At 50.9% G+C, this 23,108-nt stretch overlaps 3 protein-coding genes across 4 annotated transcripts in view; 1 reads left to right on the top strand and 2 right to left on the bottom strand.

Moving 5' to 3' along the window:
* LOC114885269 (liver carboxylesterase-like) overlaps positions 1–12,899 on the top strand; it is a 33,524-nt gene extending 20,625 nt beyond the window's left edge. The window contains exons 6-13 of the mRNA XM_029204921.1: positions 572–676; positions 3,336–3,374; positions 3,691–3,831; positions 5,976–6,056; positions 6,760–6,907; positions 11,094–11,225; positions 12,172–12,244; positions 12,522–12,899. Of these exons, the coding sequence (XP_029060754.1) occupies positions 572–676; positions 3,336–3,374; positions 3,691–3,831; positions 5,976–6,056; positions 6,760–6,907; positions 11,094–11,225; positions 12,172–12,244; positions 12,522–12,705 (903 nt within the window). The 3' untranslated portion in view covers positions 12,706–12,899. The remainder of the gene's footprint in view (positions 1–571; positions 677–3,335; positions 3,375–3,690; positions 3,832–5,975; positions 6,057–6,759; positions 6,908–11,093; positions 11,226–12,171; positions 12,245–12,521) is intronic.
* Positions 12,900–17,050: 4,151 nt separating this feature from the next.
* Positions 17,051–18,765, bottom strand: LOC114889765 (metallothionein-1E-like). The gene is made up of 3 exons (XM_029213332.1): positions 18,629–18,765; positions 17,985–18,050; positions 17,051–17,269 (listed from the first exon to the last, which is right to left on the bottom strand). The coding sequence occupies exons 1-3, from the start codon at positions 18,654–18,656 to the stop codon at positions 17,178–17,180; spliced, it is 186 nt and encodes a 61-aa protein (XP_029069165.1). The 5' UTR covers positions 18,657–18,765; the 3' UTR covers positions 17,051–17,177.
* A 3,634-nt stretch (positions 18,766–22,399) lies between these two features.
* The window catches only part of LOC114889753 (metallothionein-1E-like), a 13,510-nt gene continuing 12,801 nt past the window's right edge, over positions 22,400–23,108 (bottom strand). For both annotated transcript variants that reach the window (XM_029213311.1, XM_029213320.1), the window contains exon 3: positions 22,400–22,630. In XM_029213311.1, the coding sequence (XP_029069144.1) occupies positions 22,539–22,630 (92 nt within the window). In that variant the 3' untranslated portion in view covers positions 22,400–22,538. The remainder of the gene's footprint in view (positions 22,631–23,108) is intronic.

Here is a 23,108-nt window from a genome sequence, read left to right as displayed (position 1 = left end):
CTCTCTCTCTCTCTCTCTCTCTCTCTCTCTCTCTCTCTCTCTCTCTCTCTCTCTCTCTCTCTCTCCGCTCTACTTCTTCATGTCCCTTTTTATTTAATTTTTCACCAAATACATACTGAGCATTGATTGTATGTCAGACACTGGACCAGGCTCTGGGCAGCCCATGTGCACTCTCCATGGTCCCGCCATCATGGAGCCTGATTTCTCTCCTTCTGCCTCTTCCCCTCTGGCTGCACTTTGCAAGTGTCTAGCCTGAGGCCAAAAGGCTATTAATTGGATGAGCTGAGATTTGAAATCAGTGGGATTCTGGATTCCATGCTCTCAAGCCCCACTCCGCGCTGCCTCTCTTTAGATGTTCAGCTTTGAGGTCATTGTGTCCACTTGAACAGAGATAAGGCAGCAGAGGCTGAGGAGTATAATTGGCACGTCTGGGATCCAGGACATACTGGTCTAGAGTATCTTCGCTACCATGTGTTGACTTCAGAAATTGAGGTTGGAACAGAACATCTCTTTATTGATGGAGGGAAGAGACAGGGCTTTTGAATTCTGCTGTCACCTGTGATCTCTGCAGAAAATTGCTGTCTTTGCTGGGTGTAAAAGCACCACCTCAGCTGTCCTTGTTCACTGCCTGCGCCAGAAGACAGAGGACGAGCTCTTGGAGATAACGCTGAAGATGGTGAGTACATCCACTCTCATAGCCACACAAGCTCCCCGTCCTGTGAACATGGCCCCAGGCTTCATCATTTCACCTATCCCCTTGCCCTGGAAAAACTACCTGGGACAGTTTCTCACCTCTCAAGAGCAGTGTCAGACTGGATCTGAATGGGGAATTTCCTTCTTTCTTTTTTATTATGGAATAACTCAGATGTTAGCAAAGACAAAAAATAACATAATGAACAACTGTGTAATAACTCCTCATATCTATCAAAACTTACTTTTTCCAATCTTGTTTTTCTGATAGATTTTTTTATATGTGACTATTTTCTTTATTGTAAATATATATGTGTCACATACAATTTACCATTTTAATCATTTTAAGTGTACAATTCAATGGCATTAATTACACTCATAGTACTGTGCAACCATCACCACTATTTCCAAAACTTTTCATCATCCCAAACAAAAAATCCCTACCTCTTTAAACAGTTACTCTGTCTTCTCCCCTTCCCCCCAGTCTCTGGAAACCTCTAATCTACTTTCTGTCTATGAATTTGCCCATCCTAGATTCATTCATATAAGTGGAATCTGATAGATTTTTAAGAAATTAAACATTACACATTCTCAGAGGTGATTACCATCCTGAATTTTGGGGAATGGGGATATTCAGAACAAAGCTTTTCAGAAAGGTTGTCACAATTGTCTTGGTTAATTTAGAAACCACCTCAATTATCATCCAGTGGTGGCCCAATTTTCTAGATTTTCTGCACGTCTGCCTCAGTAGTGATTCTCACATAATCGTATATCTACCCATTCATCCACCCAACCATCCATCCACCTATTCATCCATCCATTCATTCATCATCTTATTATACATCCGTCCATCCACCAGTGAATCCAATTCATCAGTATCTTTTCATCAATCTAATGTCAACTCATCTATAACATTCATTCATCTGTTATCAATCATTCATATATCTGTATTTCATCATCCATCTCTCTAAAATCAGTGACCCGTCCATCACCTAGTCTGCTAGCTATCATCCATCTATCCACTTATCCCCCCAACTCAATACTCCAAGTATTGACTAATTCCCTCCACCCATCCATCTGTCTTTGCTAAGTGTATGGGGGGAGGTAACAGCTTGGGTGATGCAGACATAACTGGATATAGTCCCTGCTCATAAGGAACTATTCAAGGAGAAACACGCCCCTATACTTAGTGGATTAAGTGTGGTGGGAATACAGAGAGGGGACGCATTCATTATAGTAAAAGCAGGGATGCTTCACAGAGAAGGTGACATTTCAGGATTGGTGGATGGCTATGGTAGTGGGTCATCACAGGAAGCTACAGCACAACAGATACCCAGAGATCACCACTTATAAGGTCCGCTTATAAGGGGAGAGTCTGGACCCTGGACCCCTGAGGATGCTTCTGGACCCCCAGCGGCCAGCCTCCAGCACTGGAGTCTGCTCTGTTTCCATGGGTTAAGTCCAAGGTAGCCTTGGATCCTGGCTTCTCAGGCTCAAATAAGGTGACCAATGTGCTCAAAGATAAAAACACAACTGTTTTCTGATGCCTGGAAAGAGGTAAATTTATTTCAGCAATTCTCCATGTGGCACAAGAGATCCGCTTATAAGGGGAGAGTCGGTGACTTTGGGAGAATCCAGAGAACCTAAGAGCCCATGTTATCCTTCTGAGATCTTCTGAGATCACGTGGAAGTGTTTCCATGATTATCCTCTCTCCCCAATAACACACGTGGGTGTGCACGCGCACACACGCACACCTGGATTGCGGGGCTACAACCCATAACGGAGGGACCCTTACTGGGACTTCCTGCATACCGGTCAGGACTGTTAGCTGCAGTGTCACAATAAAATCAGCACAATCTTGGTGAACTCACAACAAAGAGAAGTGTGGGGTGGGGTGAATTTCAGTGAGCTTGTATGAGTCAGGATTTTCTAATGCAGGAGGAGAAAACTCATCTCGAAGTGACTTGAGAAGAGAAGGGTGTATGTTGTAACAGAATCTTCAGGTAACTAACTGAAAAGTCCAGGAGTTGATGGCTTCAGGCATGTCCGGATCCAGATGCACGTATGATATCATCAAGACTCCGTCTCTACCCCTCAGCTTTTTACCTCTCCGTGCTGGCTTCACTCTCAGGCAGATTTGTCCCCTGGGGAGGTTAGACAGCGACAGTATTCGAGACTTACGTCCCATCTGCTTAGAAACCCTCTCCCAATAGTTCCAGCGAAAGGTTTAGGTACACTCTATTGAACTGACATGGGCACATGTCCATCCCTGAAGTAATCCCTGTCTTCAGGGAGATGGTGCACCTCAGGTCACATATAGATGCCTGGAATCATGGAGTGAGACTGGGGAAGAGGGAGTCCCCCGAAGGAAAATTGGGATGTTTTTGCCTGGAGGAACAAGAAGAGGAAATGGGTGCAGGGCAGGGCAGGCACAAGCAGCAGTCCTCTCCAGAGCTCCCCTCGCCCATCCCATACCTGCACCCTGTGCTCATGCCCAGGGGAGCTGGTGCCCTGCCCACTTCCTTTCAGCCCAGCCAGGGTGGCACCAGGAGGGAGGACTTGATACCTTTGACACACAGCTCACAGGATCAGCTTTGCTCTCAGGAAGCCTTCTCACCCACAGCCTCTGCCTTTGTCTTCACAGAAATTTTTCACTCTTGATTTACACGGAGACCCCAGAGAGGTAAGATGCTTACAAGAACTGACTATAGATGGAGAGATGCATATAGATATACACACCCTTCAAATTAAATGTTATATAGTTTATACCAACTTGAGTGAAGATCTGCCCGCATCACCTAACCACTGTTGGCCCTGGTCAGAGTTCTGCCCTCTGGGGTCCACAGACTTAGCCCCCTTTGTTAGGACCCTGAGTGTGTGGCCACCGCCCATGGGCACGCAGGTCTGCGATGCCGGCTGTGAGCTCAGGCAGGTGGAGAGGGGGACGCGGGTGTGACCTCGAAGGGGAAGCACAGACGCGACGCTGCCCTCTTCCCCAGAGCTCTCCTTTCCTGCCCACCGTGCTTGACGGAGTGCTGCTGCCAAAGATGCCCGAAGAGATTCTGGCTGAAAAGAATTTCCACCCCGTTCCCTACGTCGTGGGAATCAACAAGCAGGAGTGTGGCTGGATTCTGCCGATGGTGAGAAAGTGCAGGCCTCTTAGACTCGCCTCCCCTGCCCGTCACATCACCCCTCCCATCTCTGGTCACAGGACCCCTCCTTCTGCGCACCCCCCTCTGGGACCTTCATACACCTTGACGTTTCCGTGGAAACCTTCTCCACGATGGCCCAGCTGTCACCTGGGTGGTGCGGCCCTGGAGACCCACATCCCCACACACTCTCTGCTTGTCTTCCCATCCAAGAATCCTGAAATGTCAGTGCCAGGAGGGCTGGTAGAGATAATCATTGGGCAGATGAGAAACCCAAGGCCTGGAAAGGGGAAGGGGTTTGGGAGTTAAGGAGAGTGAGACCTGGGACCTGCAGCCTCTTCCCTGGGCTTGGTGCTTTCATAGTTTCTCCATAAATTCCACCCACCCACACCTCACACTCTCATTCATCTAACTGGAAACATCCAAAGGAGCCTGCTTCCTCCTGAGTTAAAATTGACTTCTAAAAGTTAGGAAGTACTTTCCCTTCTGCCAAAGATAAACAAAGCCCGACACTAGTTGAAGTGGTAACAGATTTGATTCAGATACACCCTTGCTGTAGGGAAAAGATCAATTGTAAACTGAACCCAAATCCCTGAAACAAAAGGCTGGAGCCTATTTAAGGCTGCGGGCGCGGGGAGGGGGGATTTCTCCATGAAACTGGGCCACCTGGATTTGTTAGCTGGCATTTATCTGGAGAAGAAACAAGCTTCTCTCTTTATGACAGGAGGCCGTGGTATAAGTAGAAGCAAGGCTCCTGCTGAAATTAGGCCTTTATCTTTCCACAGGGACTGGGGAGAGCAAGAATTACCCCCAAATGTTTGCTTTTATAAAAGTTGGCTCTCAGGTCCTTGAGAAAACAGGTTGGAGCAGTGGTTTTACATCCCAAAGGGCAGAAAAAGGACTTATAATAACAAGGTTTTAAAGTAACTGCACTAAGAATGGGTTCAGGGACCTACCTGCCCATCATCAGGTTTTGGCTATAGAGCAAACGGTAAATGTTCCTGGCAGCACACAGCTTTATAAGGGGGCCTGGGGTCATCCTGGGGACAGGGCCTTAAGCTGCTTGTGGCCGTGCTAGAGTTTGGTGAAGTCACTTAGTGCAGAGTTTTGATGCAGTTGTTATGTGCAGAGTTCTGCAGTTCTTCAGAATGATTTCAGAGGTTATACCAAAGGACCAAAACCATAATGGCAGGATTTGGGGCTTTCTCAGTTATCTAACACAGGCGGGGTATTTGTGAGGTCTGTGTCTTCTGCCCCAGAGCCCTCTACTTCAACACTTGGCTGGCTGAAACCTTCCCTCTGTGTCTTGATGACCACTGTGGAGACTCTAGCCTAAATATATATATATATGCACACATATATATGCACGCATACACACACACACACACACACACATATATATACATACACATACACACACACACACAAAGACTGGGACAGCTTCCCTTAACAATTACTTTATCTTCTTTGCATTCCTTGATTTCTAGATATAAAAGTCCATTTGATTCATTGATTTTGCCCAACTCATCAAAGACCCATGCCCTACAGAGTGAAGTAAGTCAGAAAGAGAAAAACAAATATCGTATGCTAACACATATATATGGAATCTAAAAAACAAACAGAAAAATGGTCATGAAGAACCTAGGAGCAAGATGGGAATAAAGATGCAGACCTACTAGAGAATGGACTTGAGGATATGGGGAGGGGGAAGGGTAAGCTGGGACAAAGAGGGTGGCATGGACATATATACACTACCAAATGTAAAATAGCTAGTGAGAAGCAGCCACATAGCACAGGGAGATCAGCTCGGTGCTTTGTGACCACCTAGAAGGGTGGGATAGGGAGGGTGGGAAGAGGGAAGAGATATGGGAACATATGTATATGTATACATATAACTGATTCACTTTGTTATAAAGCAGAAACTAACACACCATTGTAAAGCAATTATACTCCACTAAAGATGTTAAATAAATAAATAAATAAACAATAAAAGACTCAAAAAGAAAAAAAAATAGACCCATGCCCATCAAGACATGACAGTGACCTTCAGCCTGCATTGGTTTGGTTTGTTGGTAACTTTGGTTTCTCCTGTCATTACCGGATGATTCACAATTGCTTAACCTTTGTTTTAACAGTTCATGGGCTACTCATTCTCTGAAGGCAAGCTGGACCAGAAGACGGCCACATCCTTCGTGTGGAAGTCCTACCCCATCCTTGTAAGAGTCTAGGAATCACAGGAACTGGCTGAGCCCTAAAGAGGGGAAGAGGCTTGTTCCCAGTTGCAGAGCAACTAATGGCAGAATGAAGACTGGGGCTGGGGGGGTTCTGCCCCACTTTTTCTGCTTTTCTTATCACTACCCAGGGTTGGGGGAGGGGGAAAGTTTGCACTGGGCTCAAAAAGTTCACCATTAACACAAGAAGAGAAACTGTGTCACTCACCAGGGGTGGTGAAGTCAAAAATCCAGAAATAGCAAAATTTAAACCACCAAATGAATGAAGAGTATTTAGTAAGAGTTTATGGTACATAAAAAATAGTTCACACCCTGGGGGCTTCCAACTTCAAAGGCTGGTAGGAAGCTCAGGGGCATGAAGTTACAGGATGGCTTATAAAGTGAAAATGAGGAAGTTGTTAACATTTTCAGTGATTGCTTATTACAATAGAGGTTTTCAGGTGGCAAGGGACTGGTTAAAAGTGATTATCTCATACTATTTTAGGGAGATGACTTAGTTTATTTTGTGATTGTCAGAGGGATTTACAAAAAATAACCTGAGTTAGGTTTTGCTTATGTGCATGAAATAAGCTAGAGTTAGTTTTGCTTACATGGCTTAAATGGTTTTTTCTGCACAGATAATTCGTAAGTCTGGTCTCCATTTTATATTTAACTTTAACAGTGGTCACTTTCACTGGATCTATTTCAGAGCATCCCTGAGGAACTGACCACGGTGGCCGCTGACAAGTATTTAGGAGGAACAGATGACCCTGCCAGAAAGAAAGACCTGTTCCTGGACTTGATTGCAGATGGGATGTTTGGTGTCCCATCTGTGAATGTGGCCCGTCACCACAGAGGTGAGTCCCAGACATTGGACGGGAGAGGGACACTGACCTCTCCAGCTTCACTGACTGTCCTGCCCAGCCCTCAGCACAAACATATGTGGAATTGCTGAGGGTCGTACATCCAAGGCTGATTGCATTTGGCCTGGGGTGGGGCACTGTCCTGTTTTGGTTTCCACCAGAAGCAGACTCCGAGAAAAGGATCCAAATGCAAAGAGTTTATTTGGGGGGTGATCCCAGAAAACACCAGTAGAAGAGTGGAGAAGTGACATGAATGGAGAGGAAGCCAGTCCACCCTGCACTGTCAAGAAAGCATCCACTGTGGACACCTGGACCTGGGGAGCTCTGGGAAACCAGCAGAACACATGTCTCAGGGTTATCCCTAGTGAGTGGCAAGAGAGCTCGGGTATTTATCCTCCAACTTTGACGAGTCATTGGTTGAAGGCTGTTCCCAAGGGCAGTTAATTCCCTGGTGCTTTGACCTGTTGCACACATGGGCAGAGTGGTCTGTGGCTGCCAAAGACAAAGAGCTATGGATGCAGGAGCTGGAACTCAGGCTAGCGTGCCCGGAAGCAGGGGATATGGGGAGGCACCGACAGCGTCTGCCACAGGGCTCCTCACCTGAATTGTGGTGGTCTGTGGGGCTGGAGGGGAAATCTTGGAAGATAGGTCTTGGAAGGTTTCCAAGGTCAGAGCTATCTGCAAACTAGTTCGTTAACCAGTGGAGCTGGGGGTAGAGGGAGGCCAAGCACAGGATCAGGAGTGTTGTCTGGGACCAAGAAAGCTGAAAGGAGTGAGTATTGGAAGAGTGGGGCCACGTGGTCTAGAGAATGTCAATATCTGTGGCTGGTCCACCACAGGACCTTCCAACATTGACCCAAGACTGTGTGTAGGGTGTGAGGTCAGGGATGGATGAGCTTACCTGGAGAGGAGGTGTCCCTTTTGGGTACCTTTTGAGTTACTCACAGGACCCTTCATTACTTGGAGACCTCATTCACCTAGTCTGCAAGCCAGGAGATGGTTCTGGGGTCCAGACCTCTCTGCCTAACGGTGCTAGAAGGGTTTTAAACTTTGAGACTTTATAAGCATAATAAAACGTAGCTGTGGCTGACTTACTCTATCCCCGAGCACTCAGTACAGTAATTTGGAGGTACTAGTTACCATTTCTTCCTCCCTAGGGTCCTGATGACCAGCCAGGGACTGCCTGGGGTCAAATCTGTTCTTTCATAAATTTGGTCTTGCCTCTTGCTGCGTGTCTTGATTTGCAGTATCCCCTTCAGCATCCATGCTGCTCCCAGCCATACTGGACTTGAGTTTTTTATCTGACATCCCGTGACTTTGAATTCAGGGTCTTATTGCCAGCACTTCCCAGAGTTTATCAATGTTATTTTTTCATTGTCGTATTTCTCTCAATCTGTTTTTGATAGTTTTCTGAGTATAAAATTAATCTTACCGTTGTAGAAAGTTTTGAAAATATGGGAACATATTAAAGAAGCAATTATATATTACTCATAATTCCTTCACCTAGAAGTATCAGCTATAAAGTTTTGGTTTTTTGTTTTTTTTTCGGTACGCGGGCCTCTCACTGTTGTGGCCTCTCCCGTTGCGGAGCACAGGCTCCGGACGCGCAGGCTCAGAGGCCATGGCTCACGGACCCAGCCACCCCGCGGCATGTGGGATCTTCCCGGACCGGGGCACAAACCTGTGTCCCCTGCATCGGCAGGCGGACTCTCAACCACTGCACCACCAGGGAAGCCCCATCTATAAAGTTTTGACTTTTTTTTTTCTATTAGCCTTTCCATGTCTTACACATAATTTTTAAATTAATTTTATGTTCATAGACAACTATATTGTAGGCATTTCCTCAATGTCAATATAAATTCATGGAAAATAGCAATTATTTCATGGTATGATGGATTAAAATTTACTTTAGTATTCCTGTCCTATTGGGTATTTAGCCTGGCTGCTCATTTTGATGCTACAGAAAACATCATACTCAGCCTTATGTACATAAATCTTTAACCAAGTCTCAAACAATTTTCTTAGAGTTGGTTTCTAGAAGTGAAATTATTAAGCTGGGCTGTAGTAGAATTTTAAAGTTCTTGATACATTTTGTGAAATTGCTTTCTAGTGTATGAGAGTGTGGATTTCTTAGCTTTCTCACTTGGGATAGTCAGATTAAAAGAATAAAAATAATGCTGCCAATTTTATATAAGTCCTACCTCACAAAAAAAAGAACATCGCACTGTTTTAATTTGCATATTTTTATTACTAGCTCTGTCCTTCCCCCTGCTTCTCTTGTTGCTCCTAATTGTTATTATTGAAATCTCTGCCCTACTTTCCTTTGAAGACGTGTGTTGTGATTGTAGGAATTTTTTTAAAATATTTATTTATTTGGCTAAGCCGGGTCTTAGTTGTGGCACACAGGATCTTCAGTTATGGCATGCGGGATCTTTAGTTACGGCATGCGGGATCTTTAGTTGCGGCATGCGGGATCTAGTTCCCTGATCAGGGATTGAACCCGGGCCGCCTGCACTGGGAGCATGGAGTCTTAACCACCGGACCACCAGAAAAGTACCCCCGTAGGAATGTTTTTTATAAATCTCAGAGGTTTAAGGCAAAACACTGAAAAAAAAAGAAGAAGAAGAAGAAGAGGAATGAAAAGAATATCTTTTGGGCAGCATGCTGCCATAATTAAGTTCTCTCATTCACACTAGATCTTTCTTTGTATGGTTGGGTTCTCAGTTCCGTTCTAACACTTCTGAGTAGCAGAGGCAAAGGGTAAACACCCTCCTTTCCGTGAGTTCTGCTTGACCCTGAAGCAGCTGTTTACCAATTGGATTATGGAACCACAGACGGATTGCTTCTTCCAAAACCAAGAGTGCAGTGAGAGGGGGGAAGGGAGGCAATTAAATAAGTTATTCTACATCCTCCTGTCAGGATGGCATATATTGTTACACTATGTAGTGGACAAACATTTAATGATATGAAGAAATTATTATAGTCATTACAAAACTACACATCCAATAGTATCCTTATTTTATATACATAAGTGAGATAAGTGCTAAAATATTAACAGAGGTTTCTCTGAGCAGTGGGATTAGATGTGATCTTTTTGTTCTTATTCCTTTTTTCTGCATTTTCCAAATGTGATTCTGTCCCCAGGAAGGGAAGAAGTGTGATATTTCCCCGCCAGTCTGACTTGGGGCCTGACCCTTCCCGGGTAGAGTCACTCGCTCTGGGCATAATGATCAATGCAAAGCACAGAGCTCCCCGGGCGGGTGGCCCATGATTTAGCCCTGAAGGAGCAAGATGGGCAACGCTGCTGAAGCATCAGAAGGAAAACTGACATCTTCCTGGGGCTTAGAGAGGGGGTGGTGAGCGTAGGGGCAGGGGAGAGGAGGAGGGAGGAACTGTACCCTTCCTCGGCCCCTTCTTCCTTCTGCCACCACCTTAACACTCCCCGGGCCAAGCAGGAAGCAAGACCTGTATGATGACAGAGAAAAAGGAAATGCTGAATTGTGGTCTCCTGAGACACAAGGAATAGACTGTCCCCTTTCTGCATAGGCTTGTATTTAAATACCTGCACTTTCAGACTAGCAACTTGGATTTACTTCACTCTTCTTGGAATACGTGTGAAAACCACCAGAAACGCTCAAAAATGCGCATAATAGAAGGCACCTGTCGGGCTGCAGGTATTCTCCAAGGGAATGAACACTAACCTGTTAGCAATGAAATGTCGTGGTATTTCTGTGTACGTAAACTATGTATCTAGATGTTCTGCTGTGTGAATGCATCAATAGGCAAAGAGGTTTATATGTGTTGACCCAATGCCTCTATAATGATAGTTATTTTGAATCAATTTCCCCAAAGTTTCAACATTCATTCATTCAATAGCTGGCTCAAATCCAGTTCCACCTCCACCACCAGTACACTCCGAAGCAAGTCATAGAACTTTTCCCAAACTGTTTTTCTCTGTTATGCTGATAACCAGGGGCTTCCTGCAGGGACACACAGGGTCTGGCACACAGCTGGTTCTCACAACGGGCAGCTGCTGTTAATATTGTTGTTCACTCAGGACCAGGCATGCCCCCAATTTCCTGATGGCTCACAGCGCCCCTCCCACCCACCTCTGGAGCCCTTGATACCATCCAGGTGTGCATCTGCTGAAGTGAACTGTGCATGAATCCATGTCTTCCAGATGCCGGAGCCCCCACTTACATGTATGAGTTCCAGTATCGCCCAAGCTTCTCATCAGAGATGAAACCCAAGACGGTGATAGGGGACCATGGGGATGAGCTCTTCTCGGTCTTCGGGGCTCCATTTTTGAAAGGTGATGGCCCTTTGGTGACTACAGACTTGGAGTTAGGGGATCTGGTTTCAAGTCTTGGTTTGGTGGCCTTGGGCAAGTTCCTCCTTCTCTCCAGGTCTTAGTTTCCTGAATTCACCATAACAGGGTTGAAGGACAAAGGGTCCTAACCTTTCTCTTGCTCTAATGTGCATGGTGGAGAATGTGTATCCTTGCGCCCTCATCCATGGTCACTCTAAGAATCCAGACCTGGGCATCAGTAAGACAGGAGGTGGGTCACCTGCAGGGCCCTGCTCAGGGCTAGAATGCCACCACTCACTTCGCACTCACAAGGGCATATCAGAAGGTACGTGAGAGTAAGGTTAGAATTGCTCTTAACCTTGAATCAGGACTAATATGTGTCTGTCTATCCAACCATCTATCTATCTAAAACTCATATCTTTTAATATTTTAATACACTTAAGAGTATAATATTTTAAAGAAAACTTTTCACAGATGTCTTCAATGTCTTAACCCTCAGCAGTTACTGACAACTTGTGTGTGACATCCCCCAGGGCTGTTCATGACACCCAGTGCCTCTGGGCACTTTCCGGTTGGGTGACTCTTTGGGGACCTTGCAGCTTGGTTATTTTTCAGATTCTATGAAAATGTGTGTGGGTGTAGGAGATTGAAAAAAGACCCAAAGGAGAGTATCCTGGGAGGTGGGGTTACTGTAGCAGAAACCCTGGGGTGTGGCCCTGTGACCCAGGCAGTTTATGGATTGACTACAGCCCTTCACTGAGCCTGACCTAGGTCAGCAACTGTCAAGCTTAAAGCGCACTTGAATTACCCAAGATCTTCTTAAAATGCGGTTTTGACTCAGTAGGTCTGGAGTAAGGGCTCCGTTTCTGAATTTCTAACAAGTCCTCAAGGGCTGCTGCTGCCCCTGAACCACACTTTGAGTAGCAATGGCTTTGTCTCCTCCCCACAGATGGTGCCTCAGAAGAGGAGACCAATCTCAGCAAGATGGTGATGAAATTTTGGGCCAACTTTGCTCGGAACGGGTGAGCTGGTGGCACAGACGATGCAGGGTTGGGAAGGGGCAGGGCGTGTCTGCTGGGTGGGAGGAGATTCAACGTGTGCTGGGTAAACTCCCCGCCCTGTGGCCCCTGACGTGAGAGCTCCCTCAGTGGACAGGCTGCCCAGGAGATGGTCAGCCTCCTGTCTCTGGAGGCGTATGAGCCTTTGGCAGAGATGAAGCCAGGGGGTCCCTGACAATCTCTGAGGGTTGTTGGGGCCACACAGTAGCTTTGGGGAATTTCTATGTGATTCTGTTCCCAGGAATCCCAACGGGGAGGGGCTTCCCCCTTGGCCAGTATATGACCAGAAAGAAGGGTACCTTCAGATTGGCGTCACCACCCAGGCAGCCGAGAAGCTGAAAGACAAGGAAGTGGCTTTCTGGAACGAGCTCCTGTCCAAGGAGGCAGCAAAGAAGCCACCCCAGTTAAAACATGCTGAGCTGTGAACGGGAGGCTCAGCTGGCCTTGGGGGCTTGTGGGACCCCAGACAGGGGTATTCTATAGAAGGTGTTTGTGGGCCAAAGAGGCATCTTATTGTGGAGGCTGGGGAATTATCTGATGGGAGTAGCAGAGGTCAGGGAGGGGGAATTTCTGTTTCTGTGGCCTCAATTTTGGAAATAAATGTTCTTTTGGAGACCAAGTCAGTGTCTTTGTCTTGGGCTGGAAGTAAGTCATCCTTATTAGCAAGAGAAGGATGAGAGAGGGCACCACTGGCAGGAAGGTGACTCGGGCAGCTCTGGCTTGGCCTCTGGACAGGAAGAGTCCAGTAGGCTGGGCCCTGGGAGGGGCTGAGGGGGACACTGCATCTGCTCCATGTCTCTGGGCCGTCAACAACTCCAGTAAGTGGATGTGAGGGAACCAGAGTGCAGTGTCCCTCTCCTCCATGTGGAGCCACCTGTAGACATGGAGGGGGCACAGACCGAGGATGTACCTGGAGTGGGAAGGAGGGGGACTTGCCATGGTGACACTGTGGGACTGTTGTGTGGCTCTTACTGACTCTCCCACAGGTCTACAATTCTTTCTTCAACTTACACAGTATCCTCCCAGGCCCCTCCCTGAGGCCGTCTCTTCCAGCAGTTCCTCTGAACCCTTTCTGCAGCCTGGACCACATCAGGTCCAAGCAGTGACCACCTTGAAGTGAGTCCCTGAAGTGTCACGTGAAAACTGACTCTTTCAGAATCCCTGGGGTGACTTCTGGCTCCCGGGATATAGAAAGCTCTAAGGAATGCCACTCCCACCTTAACAGAAAGAAAAAAGTGGATTATCCTCAAAATCATGACTTTCTCTGACTCATTCAAAGAGGTTGCAAGGCAAACAATTACCCTGAAATCTCGGGGAAGACTGGAACTTTGGAGGAGAGATGGGAAGTGAACACTGTCTTACCATCTGGAGACAGGTGGAAGATGGAGTCACCATATGTGTGAGTACAATTACTCTTAAAATTCGAATCAAGGGCTAAAGGCCAAATGTGGGCAAGTATGAGAGTATGAAATCCTAAAAACCACACACCCACAGGGAATTTACACTTGTTACAGGCCCTTCTCCATGGACCTCTATCAGGGACCCGTGAGAAATACTGGGAACAGGTAGTAAGACGAGAGAAAACCTGCCTCAAGGGTGCAGGCTTCAAGCTCTGCTCAGACACTTCTCTATGAAAAAATAAAATCCCCAAACCACTGAAGAAAGGTCAGCAAACCCACTTCCCTTGGGGCCCTGGGAAAGACCTATTGTGGCTGAGGAAAAGGAAAATTTTAGAACTTTATATACGTATAGGAAATCCTGGGCTTCTCTGGTGGCGCAGTGGTTAAGAATTCGCCTGCCAATGCAGGCGAAACGGGTTCGAGCCCTGGTCCAAGAAGATCCCACATGCTGTGGAGCAACTAAGCCCGTGCACCACAACTGAGCCCACACACCGCAAGTACGGAAGGCCAAGTGCCTAGGGGCCATGCTCCGCAACTAGAGAAGCCACCACAGTGAGAAGCCCGTGCACCACAACGAAGAGGAGCCCCCGCTCGCCGCAACTAAAGAAAGCCCGTGTGCAGCAACGAAGACCCACTGCAGTCAAAAATAAATAAAAATAAATTTATTTTAAAAAGAAAAACAAAATGTTAAGTAAAATCCTAGTGCAGGTGACAGCAGAAATGGTAGGCATCCTCCTGCAACTTTTTGAAGGACAGGGACAGGCTTGCTCATGGCTTTATATCTCAAGTGCCGACTCCGCTTTTCTGGGAAAGATGATAACCCTTTCTGCGAATTGGCACATGCTCACGTGATTGATGAGGACGACACAAAACACACAGCTATGCACAGCAGCCCTGCCTTACTGGTTTGTAAGTAGGAAAATATCGCCTAAAATATGACTGATAATAATAAAGTAATAGCTAATACTTTGGTTACTTACTGTGTGCCAGGCTTAAACCTAATATTGTTGCATCTATTAAATTCTTAAATCCTATTAAATTCTGACATCATAATTTGTTGCATAGATAAATTTTTAAATAATCAGGCGCTATTATTTTACACTTTTGTAGCAGAGGAGAATGACCAGAGAGGTTATGTCACCTGTCAGTAATGAACACATGTGGGACTGGCCCTCCTGCAGGCTGACTGCAGCCGCCAACCCAACCGGACACCATGTCATCCCGTGAAAGATGAGAAAATTGAACACCTAGCACAGAGGCAGCAGTGGGAAAGCCCTGAGCCGGCAGTCAGAACCCTCCGCACAGCTCTGTGACCTCTCTGGGCTTCAGCCGCCCACCTCTGCAGCCAGGAGCGCAGCTGGACTGTCTCCGAAGACCCTTGCAGCCCTGAAAAAGGAGAGGCCGGATTCAGCCTCCAGTGATGTCATAACCGGCACCCTGTGGCCGGGAGGTGAGACAGCTGCAGGGTAGGTTTAGTCCTCTGAGTATAGGCTGTGTGCCCTTGGGTAGGTTGCTTAACCTCTCTGGAATTGGCACAAATGCTTCAGACCTTGCAGGCTCACGGCATGGTGCTGGGGGCTGGCTTTCTCTTGTCCCTAGAGGCCCTGCTCAGTGTCTCTCCAAGGCTCTGTGCCCTATCCTGGGCACAGATGGGCCGGGCAAACTGAACCTACTGTCAGAGAGCAATTATCTCAGGACAGAGGACACCATCGTAAACTCAGTGTCTCGGCCTGAGGGTAACTGGGGCCAGGCCTGCTGTTGAGAAGGATGGAGTCTATCCAGATGCTGTACGGTGACTCGTTCCACGGGGCTTGTTGGAGGACATCGCCACGCCCTCTGGCACTGGATAAGCAAGGTTCCTATCCACCTCTGCCCTCACCATGAGCTTGCTTGCAAACCAGGGAGCCTTTCTCCAGGAGCTTGTGGGGAGCTCAAGGATTCTCTGTGCGCAAATGTCAGTGTGGAGAGAGCGATCATACAGGACACCGTTCGGGAAGCCCGAGCTAGGAGCCAGGCCACAGTCTCGCTTATTCCCCCTCCTTGAAATTAATCTTTTGTATCGAAAGGAGGAAATGAGATCTCAGAGAGTAGCGGTGACTTGCCAGGTCAGGAAGTGGCATGGTGGCTGTGAACCTGAGTGCCTGACACCAACGCCCACGCACGCAGCACGGGCCGGCTCCCGAAATGCCCTCTGCACTCGGGGCACCTGTGGCCCATCTTGGTCCTGGCTTCTGAGCCACGTGTCTCCTCTTTCTCTCAGAGCGCCCATCAGATAGCAGTTCCCTCCCCAGACCGCCAGGGGGCCCAACACCTGAAATACACTACCTGTTCCCTCAGCACACACTTGTTGCTAATAAACCCCACCAGGCCCCCCGCACTGCAGCACCACCATCACTCTGCCGAGGAACACATGGAGTCCTTCTTCTGCAACCAAGTCTCAGGGAAACAGCTGGGAAATTCTCACCAAATCCAAATCACTTTCTTTCGTGCTGTCGGGTAGCCACGGGCTGGACTTTGAGGGAAGGGAAGATGTCAGCCTGACCTAGGGAGGAACTTGCGAAGATTCAGAGCCAAGCCCCCGCAGGGAGCTGTCACGGGTGGCGAGTGTCCTGTCCGTAGCCCTGGGCAAGCCAAGGCCGATGTTCCCTGTGGGGAGGCAGGGGGCAGAGCTGCTCCAGGCGTGTGTGGTCCACACAGTGGGGCATCTGTGAGGTGTTCCCAGGACTCGGGCACACTTTCAATGTATGTGCAACATAGGAGAGCGTCCGATTTTCAGAATTGCTCTCCACGTGTGAAGGTGGGTTTACGTGTTGAAGGGAGAACTGGGTGTCACATATCGTGTCCTTTGACACGTTTTCTTAGCGATCCTTTTTACTGACCGGGGTTAAAACCGTGGCAGAAGATACGAAGAGGTCTTTCCAGGGTGTTTTAGACGCAAGCCCCGTGCAGAAGCCACACGAGAGGGGTGTGGGATTCCATCCCCTCTGGGTACTTTCCAGGCTCTCATCACCGAGGACTGAGTTTGGCAGGGGCCCCCAGAGAAGGAAAATGAGAAATGGACACCTTTCTCTGCAATCCGTACTCCTAAGGGCAGTAGAGGGAGCGTGTCCTCTGTGTGTCCAATGCCCTATGTCATCTGGCGAGGGTATCCTTTGGAGCTGAGACACGGAAGCTCAAATTAACCTAAGCGGCTAAGACGCTCAGTGTGTGTGAGTGTTGGGGGTGTGGGGTGTGTGTGGGGGGGGTACTCTTTGGTCCAGAGCCGAGGCCTCTGCACGTCCAGCCCAGTTCCCCACGCCAGCCCTGATGGGCACGGAGTCTCTCTGTCCAAGACAGACCAAGGAAGACAGAGCCAGAACAAAGTCAACAGCTTTTATTACAACTCACATATTTCATAGAAAAAGGAATGTAGCGTCAGGTCCGGTTGTGTGAAAAACGGTAACACGCAGGTGTGTCCTGCTTGCTCCGTTGACACCCGGGGCAGGCTCTCCGCGACATCAGGCACAGCAGCTGCACTTGTCCGAGGCCCCTTTGCAGACGCAGGCCTGGGCACACTTGGCGCAGCCCACGGGGCAGCAGGAGCAGCAGCCTGGGGAGGCAAGGGCAGCGTGCAGTCGGACCACGCGTTGTCCGGAACCACCCTTCCCAGCAGCAGGCCTGGCCCCAGCCGCCCTCAGGCCCAGACCCTGGGTTTACGATGGTGTCCTCTGTCCTGAGATAATTGCTCTCAGACACTAGGTTCAGGTTGCCCGGCCCATCTGTGCCCAGGACAGGGCACAGCGCCTTGGGGAGACAGTGAGCAGGGCCTCTGGGGACAAGAGAAAGCCAGCCCCCAGCACCGCCGGTGATGTGAGCCAAGTCCTCAGGATCAAAGTGGAGGCAAAGCCCTCACAGAGCAGCTCCCGCTCGGGATAGGGAAGCTCTGGGCTGCTTCGACAGGAAGGGGCTGCACCAAGGTCCGAGAAGCCACGCACGGCCACTGGTTCATGTCCCTAAAGTGCTTCAGTCCCTGAGAGGATTCAGAAGCGTGACTCAGGAGGCAGGAGGACTAGTTCTAGTGACAGGTCTGAGGTGGTTTGTCGGTGACCCGTCTGGGCCTCAGTCTCCCTGTTCTCTAGTGCGCGCCTGGGTCTCGGTCACGCCGAAGGTGATTCCAGCTCTGATTGTGAATCCCTTCCTGGTGAGGGGGGTGCGGGGAAGTTTGGTCACTGTCCTGCTCCTGCCTGCCTGCCTGCTGAGCTCTGGGCTCCCTCCTCGCACTCAGCCCAGACCCCGCATTCCCAGAGAAGGCCCCGCACACTCACTCTTCGTGCAGGAGGTGCATCTGCAGGCTTTGCAGGTGCAGGAGCCAGCGCAGCCGCAGGAGCCGCCTGCCGGGAAGGGAAAGGCCAGCAGTGAGCAGGGACAGGGATGCAGGAGCTACAGCAGACGGTCAGCAGCGATGCCTCCCTGAGCCCTCCTCCTCTGTCAGGACCCAGCCCTGGGAGCTCGTGTCCACTCAGGCGGATAGAGAAGCCCCAGCTCCTCTCTTCTGGTCCGAGGAGAGTAGGTCCCCTCCTGATGGGACTCCACAGGGAAGGTCCCGGGCTCCAGACCCAGCCCAGGCCGACTGGGGCTGGGGGCCGGGGCCCACGGCCTGAACCCCAAAGAGGCAGCGTCCGCTCCTCCCATCAAGTCCTGGCAGCTCCGAGGCCTCCTGCAAACACTGGGTCCCGGTCTAGCAATCCCCTGACCTGCTGGGTGACCTCAAGAAGGACAGCCTGGAGCCTCCGTGCCCTCAGCGTCAACAGAGAGGCAAAGGGAGACTGACGTGCCCTCAGGAGCCTGGCTACCAAGAAAGCCCTGGACCCGTGACAGGAGTCCTCCCGAGCTCAAACTCAAAGCCCTCCCTTCTCGTCCTGTGCCTGGGAAGGGGGCATCCTAAGGCTCAAAGCCAGGGCTCCCTTACCAGTGGGGCAGGAGCACTTGGGGTCCATGTGGAGGAGAAGTGAGGCCCGAGGTCCAAAGCAAGGGGCGAAGCCGCTTCACGGGTCCGGTGGGGGCCGTGTGGGAGCGAGGAGCCCGGGGGCTCGGTTATAGGCCGAGGAGGCGGCCCGGGCGCAGAGGCCCCGCCCCCGCCTTGCACCCGCCCCGCGGGTCCGCGCCCGCGCCGCCCGCCGCGCCCTGGGCCGGGCTGTGAGCAACAGGCGGGGCCGAGCGCACGGTTCCCCTTCGGTGCCGGCTGGAGCGGAGGAACCGGGTGCCGTGCGGTAAGCGGTGTCCCAGCCCCCTGGCCGCCCCTTCCCAATGTGCCCGACGGGAGCAGCCACCGTGTTGGCGGGCTGTGCAGGAATCCGGCTCCCGCGTCCTCCGGCCTTCCCCGCCCCAGGCCCCGCGCCGCCGGCCTCCGGGTCGCCGTTTCCTGCAGCCTGAGAACAGCCCCCGCCTCCCGCTCGTGTCCCCTGGCTTGGCTGGAGCCGGGGAGCGGTGTCAGAGAGCGCAGGCGGGTGTGACCCTCACCACCGTTTCGCCGACCCCATCCATGTGTCCCCAGGCGTTGCCAGCCCCGGTCCCCACCACGGTCCTTTGGAAGCATTTTTCCGGTACCGCCTCCTGTAAGCGCAGCGCGGTGAACATGGGCTTCAGCCGCGAGTCGCCACTTGTGTTTTCCTTTCCTGGAGGGATCGTGGCTCATTTCTCCGGGGGCTTCTTTGCCTAAACTTTCCAGGGGCGCTCGTCACTGTAGCCGGTCCACCCCCACGCCAGGGTGGAGGTTCCCTAATCATGGGACGCTTCCCCAGGGACGGCATCGTTGTAGGGGATGGGCAGACCTGGCGTTACGTAGCAAAGCGAGACAAGTGGATAGTTCCCTTTGAGCAGTCCTGACAGTTACTCACCGTGGAGTCCATGCCAAGCCTTGTTAGTCACTTTTGCTCTTTGAGTTGTCACACCAACCGGGAAGGGAGACAGCAGTCAGGAGCCCGTTTCCCAAAGGCCAAAGTACCTACAGTACAAGGAGGCTACTGAGGCAGGCACACAGTGCTGGGGAGTGGTGCCCTGCTTCTGTGTTTTTGTCGCTTCGCAGCTGAAAGAGGGAGTCAGTGAGAAAGCTCCCCTTTGGCCCAGAGCTGCGTCCTCAGCCCGTCTCCACCATGTCCAGCTCAGTCCTGGGGGCGACCAAGGTGACACAGTAGGAGTGTATTTATGATTCTGTGGCTGCCTTCTGACTCTCTCCTTCAGTAGTGTTCAAGAGGTTTCTTTTGGTATAACGTGTTTCAGAAAATCACTGAAAAGAAAATGGTAAGGAAATCCTGATGCAGGTGACAGCAGGAATGGCAGGATCCTTCTGTGTCTGTGAGGAGGGCACGGACCGTGTTCCTCACGGCTTTCTATCTGTAGCGTCAACGGCTCTTTGCGTGAAGGCAGGATAACCCCGTCGGGGGAACTGGTCCCACGCTCACAGGGTGGATGGGGACGGCCCAGAGCACAGAGCTAAACACACCGTCCTTGCTTGCGTGCCTGGAAGGAGGACAATGTCTCCTAGGCTGATGATAGCAAATAAATAAATAGATAAATGAATGAATGGGTGATGTGGTAGATTACTCACTGAGTGCCCAGTATATTCTGACCTTCTTTGCATGTATTCAGTTCTTTAATCCCGAGAGCCAGACACTATTATTTTGCCCTTTAGGGCCCAGGAGACTGAGCCACAGACAGGTTATGTCACATGGCTATATGTGACACAGATGGGACTGGCCCTCCTGCAGGCTGACTGCAGCCCCGCGCCCAACCGGACACCACGTCATCCCATGAAGGGTGAGGACACTGAACACCTGGCACAGAGGCAGCAGTGGGAAAGCCCTGAGCCGGCAGTCAGAACCCTCCGCACAGCTCTGTGACCTCTCTGGGCTTCAGCCGCCCACCTCTGCAGCCAGGAGCGCAGCTGGACTGTCTCCGAAGACCCTTGCAGCCCTGAAAAAGGAGAGGCCGGATTCAGCCTCCAGTGATGTCATAACCGGCACCCTGTGGCCGGGAGGTGAGACAGCTGCAGGGTAGGTTTAGTCCTCTGAGTATAGGCTGTGTGCCCTTGGGTAGGTTGCTTAACCTCTGTGGAATTGGCACCATCGCTCCAGACCACGCAGGTTCACCGAGTCTGTCCAAGTGCTGTGGCGGTGACTCGTTCCACGGGGCTTGTTGGAGGACATCGCCACGCCCTCTGGCACTGGATAAGCAAGGTTCCTATCCACCTCTGCCCTCACCATGAGCTTGCTTGCAAACCAGGGAGCCTTTCTCCAGGAGCTTGTGGGGAGCTCAAGGATTCTCTGTGCGCAAATGTCAGTGTGGAGAGAGCGATCATACAGGACACCGTTCGGGAAGCCCGAGCTAGGAGCCAGGCCACAGTCTCGCTTATTCCCCCTCCTTGAAATTAATCTTTTGTATCGAAAGGAGGAAATGAGATCTCAGAGAGTAGCGGTGACTTGCCAGGTCAGGAAGTGGCATGGTGGCTGTGAACCTGAGTGCCTGACACCAACGCCCACGCACGCAGCACGGGCCGGCTCCCGAAATGCCCTCTGCACTCGGGGCACCTGTGGCCCATCTTGGTCCTGGCTTCTGAGCCACGTGTCTCCTCTTTCTCTCAGAGCGCCCATCAGATAGCAGTTCCCTCCCCAGACCGCCAGGGGGCCCAACACCTGAAATACACTACCTGTTCCCTCAGCACACACTTGTTGCTAATAAACCCCACCAGGCCCCCCCGCACTGCAGCACCACCATCACTCTGCCGAGGAACACATGGAGTCCTTCTTCTGCAACCAAGTCTCAGGGAAACAGCTGGGAAATTCCCACCAAATCCAAATCACTTTCTTTCGGGCTGTCGGGTAGCCACGGGCTGGACTTTGAGGGAAGGGAAGATGTCAGCCTGACCTAGGGAGGAACTTGCGAAGATTCAGAGCCAAGCCCCCGCAGGGAGCTGTCACGGGTGGCGAGTGTCCTGTCCGTAGCCCTGGGCAAGCCAAGGCCGATGTTCCCTGTGGGGAGGCAGGGGGCAGAGCTGCTCCAGGCGTGTGTGGTCCACACAGTGGGGCATCTGTGAGGTGTTCCCAGGACTCGGGCACACTTTCAATGTATGTGCAACATAGGAGAGCGTCCGATTTTCAGAATTGCTCTCCACTTGTGAAGGTGGGTTTACGTGTTGAAGGGAGAACTGGGTGTCACATATCGTGTCCTTTGACACGTTTTCTTAGCGATCCTTTTTACTGACCGGGGTTAAAACCGTGGCAGAAGATACAAAGAGGTCTTTCCAGGGTGTTTTAGACGCAAGCCCCGTGCAGAAGTCACACGAGAGGGGTGTGGGATTCCATCCCCTCTGGGTACTTTCCAGGCTCTCATCACCGAGGACTGAGTTTGGCAGGGGCCCCCAGAGAAGGAAAATGAGAAATGGACAACTTTCTCTGCAATCCGTACTCCTAAGGGCAGTAGAGGGAGTGTGTCCTCTGTGTGTCCAATGCCCTATGTCATCTGGCGAGGGTATCCTTTGGAGCTGAGACACGGAAGCTCAAATTAACCTAAGCGGCTAAGACGCTCAGTGTGTGTGAGTGTTGGGGGTGTGGGGTGTGTGTGTGGGGGGGTACTCTTTGGTCCAGAGCCGAGGCCTCTGCACGTCCAGCCCAGTTCCCCACGCCAGCCCTGATGGGCACGGAGTCTCTCTGTCCAAGACAGACCAAGGAAGACAGAGCCAGAATAAAGTCAACAGCTTTTATTACAGCTCACATATTTCACAGAAAAAGGAATGTAGCGTCAGGTCCGGTTGTGTGAAAAACGGTAACACGCAGGTGTGTCCTGCTTGCTCCGTTGACACCCGGGGCAGGCTCTCCGCGACATCAGGCACAGCAGCTGCACTTGTCCGAGGCCCCTTTGCAGACGCAGGCCTGGGCACACTTGGCGCAGCCCACGGGGCAGCAGGAGCAGCAGCCTGGGGAGGCAAGGGCAGCGTGCAGTCGGACCACGCGTTGTCCGGAACCACCCTTCCCAGCAGCAGGCCTGGCCCCAGCCGCCCTCAGGCCCAGACCCTGGGTTTACGATGGTGTCCTCTGTCCTGAGATAATTGCTCTCAGACACTAGGTTCAGGTTGCCCGGCCCATCTGTGCCCAGGACAGGGCACAGCGCCTTGGGGAGACAGTGAGCAGGGCCTCTGGGGACAAGAGAAAGCCAGCCCCCAGCACCGCCGGTGATGTGAGCCAAGTCGTCAGGATCAAAGTGGAGGCAAAGCCCTCACAGAGCAGCTCCCGCTCGGGATAGGGAAGCTCTGGGCTGCTTCGACGGGAAGGGGCTGCACCAAGGTCCGAGAAGCCACGCACGGCCACTGGTTCATGTCCCTAAAGTGCTTCAGTCCCTGAGAGGATTCAGAAGCGTGACTCAGGAGGCAGGAGGACTAGTTCTAGTGACAGGTC

Source organism: Monodon monoceros, unplaced genomic scaffold, assembly GCF_005190385.1.
Source record: "Monodon monoceros isolate NGI ecotype Baffin Bay Population unplaced genomic scaffold, NGI_Narwhal_1 Super_Scaffold_10, whole genome shotgun sequence".
Classification (NCBI taxonomy): Eukaryota; Metazoa; Chordata; class Mammalia; order Artiodactyla; family Monodontidae; genus Monodon; species Monodon monoceros.
Note: the sequence above shows the minus strand (reverse complement) of the source record. Positions and strands in the feature narration are given on the sequence as shown.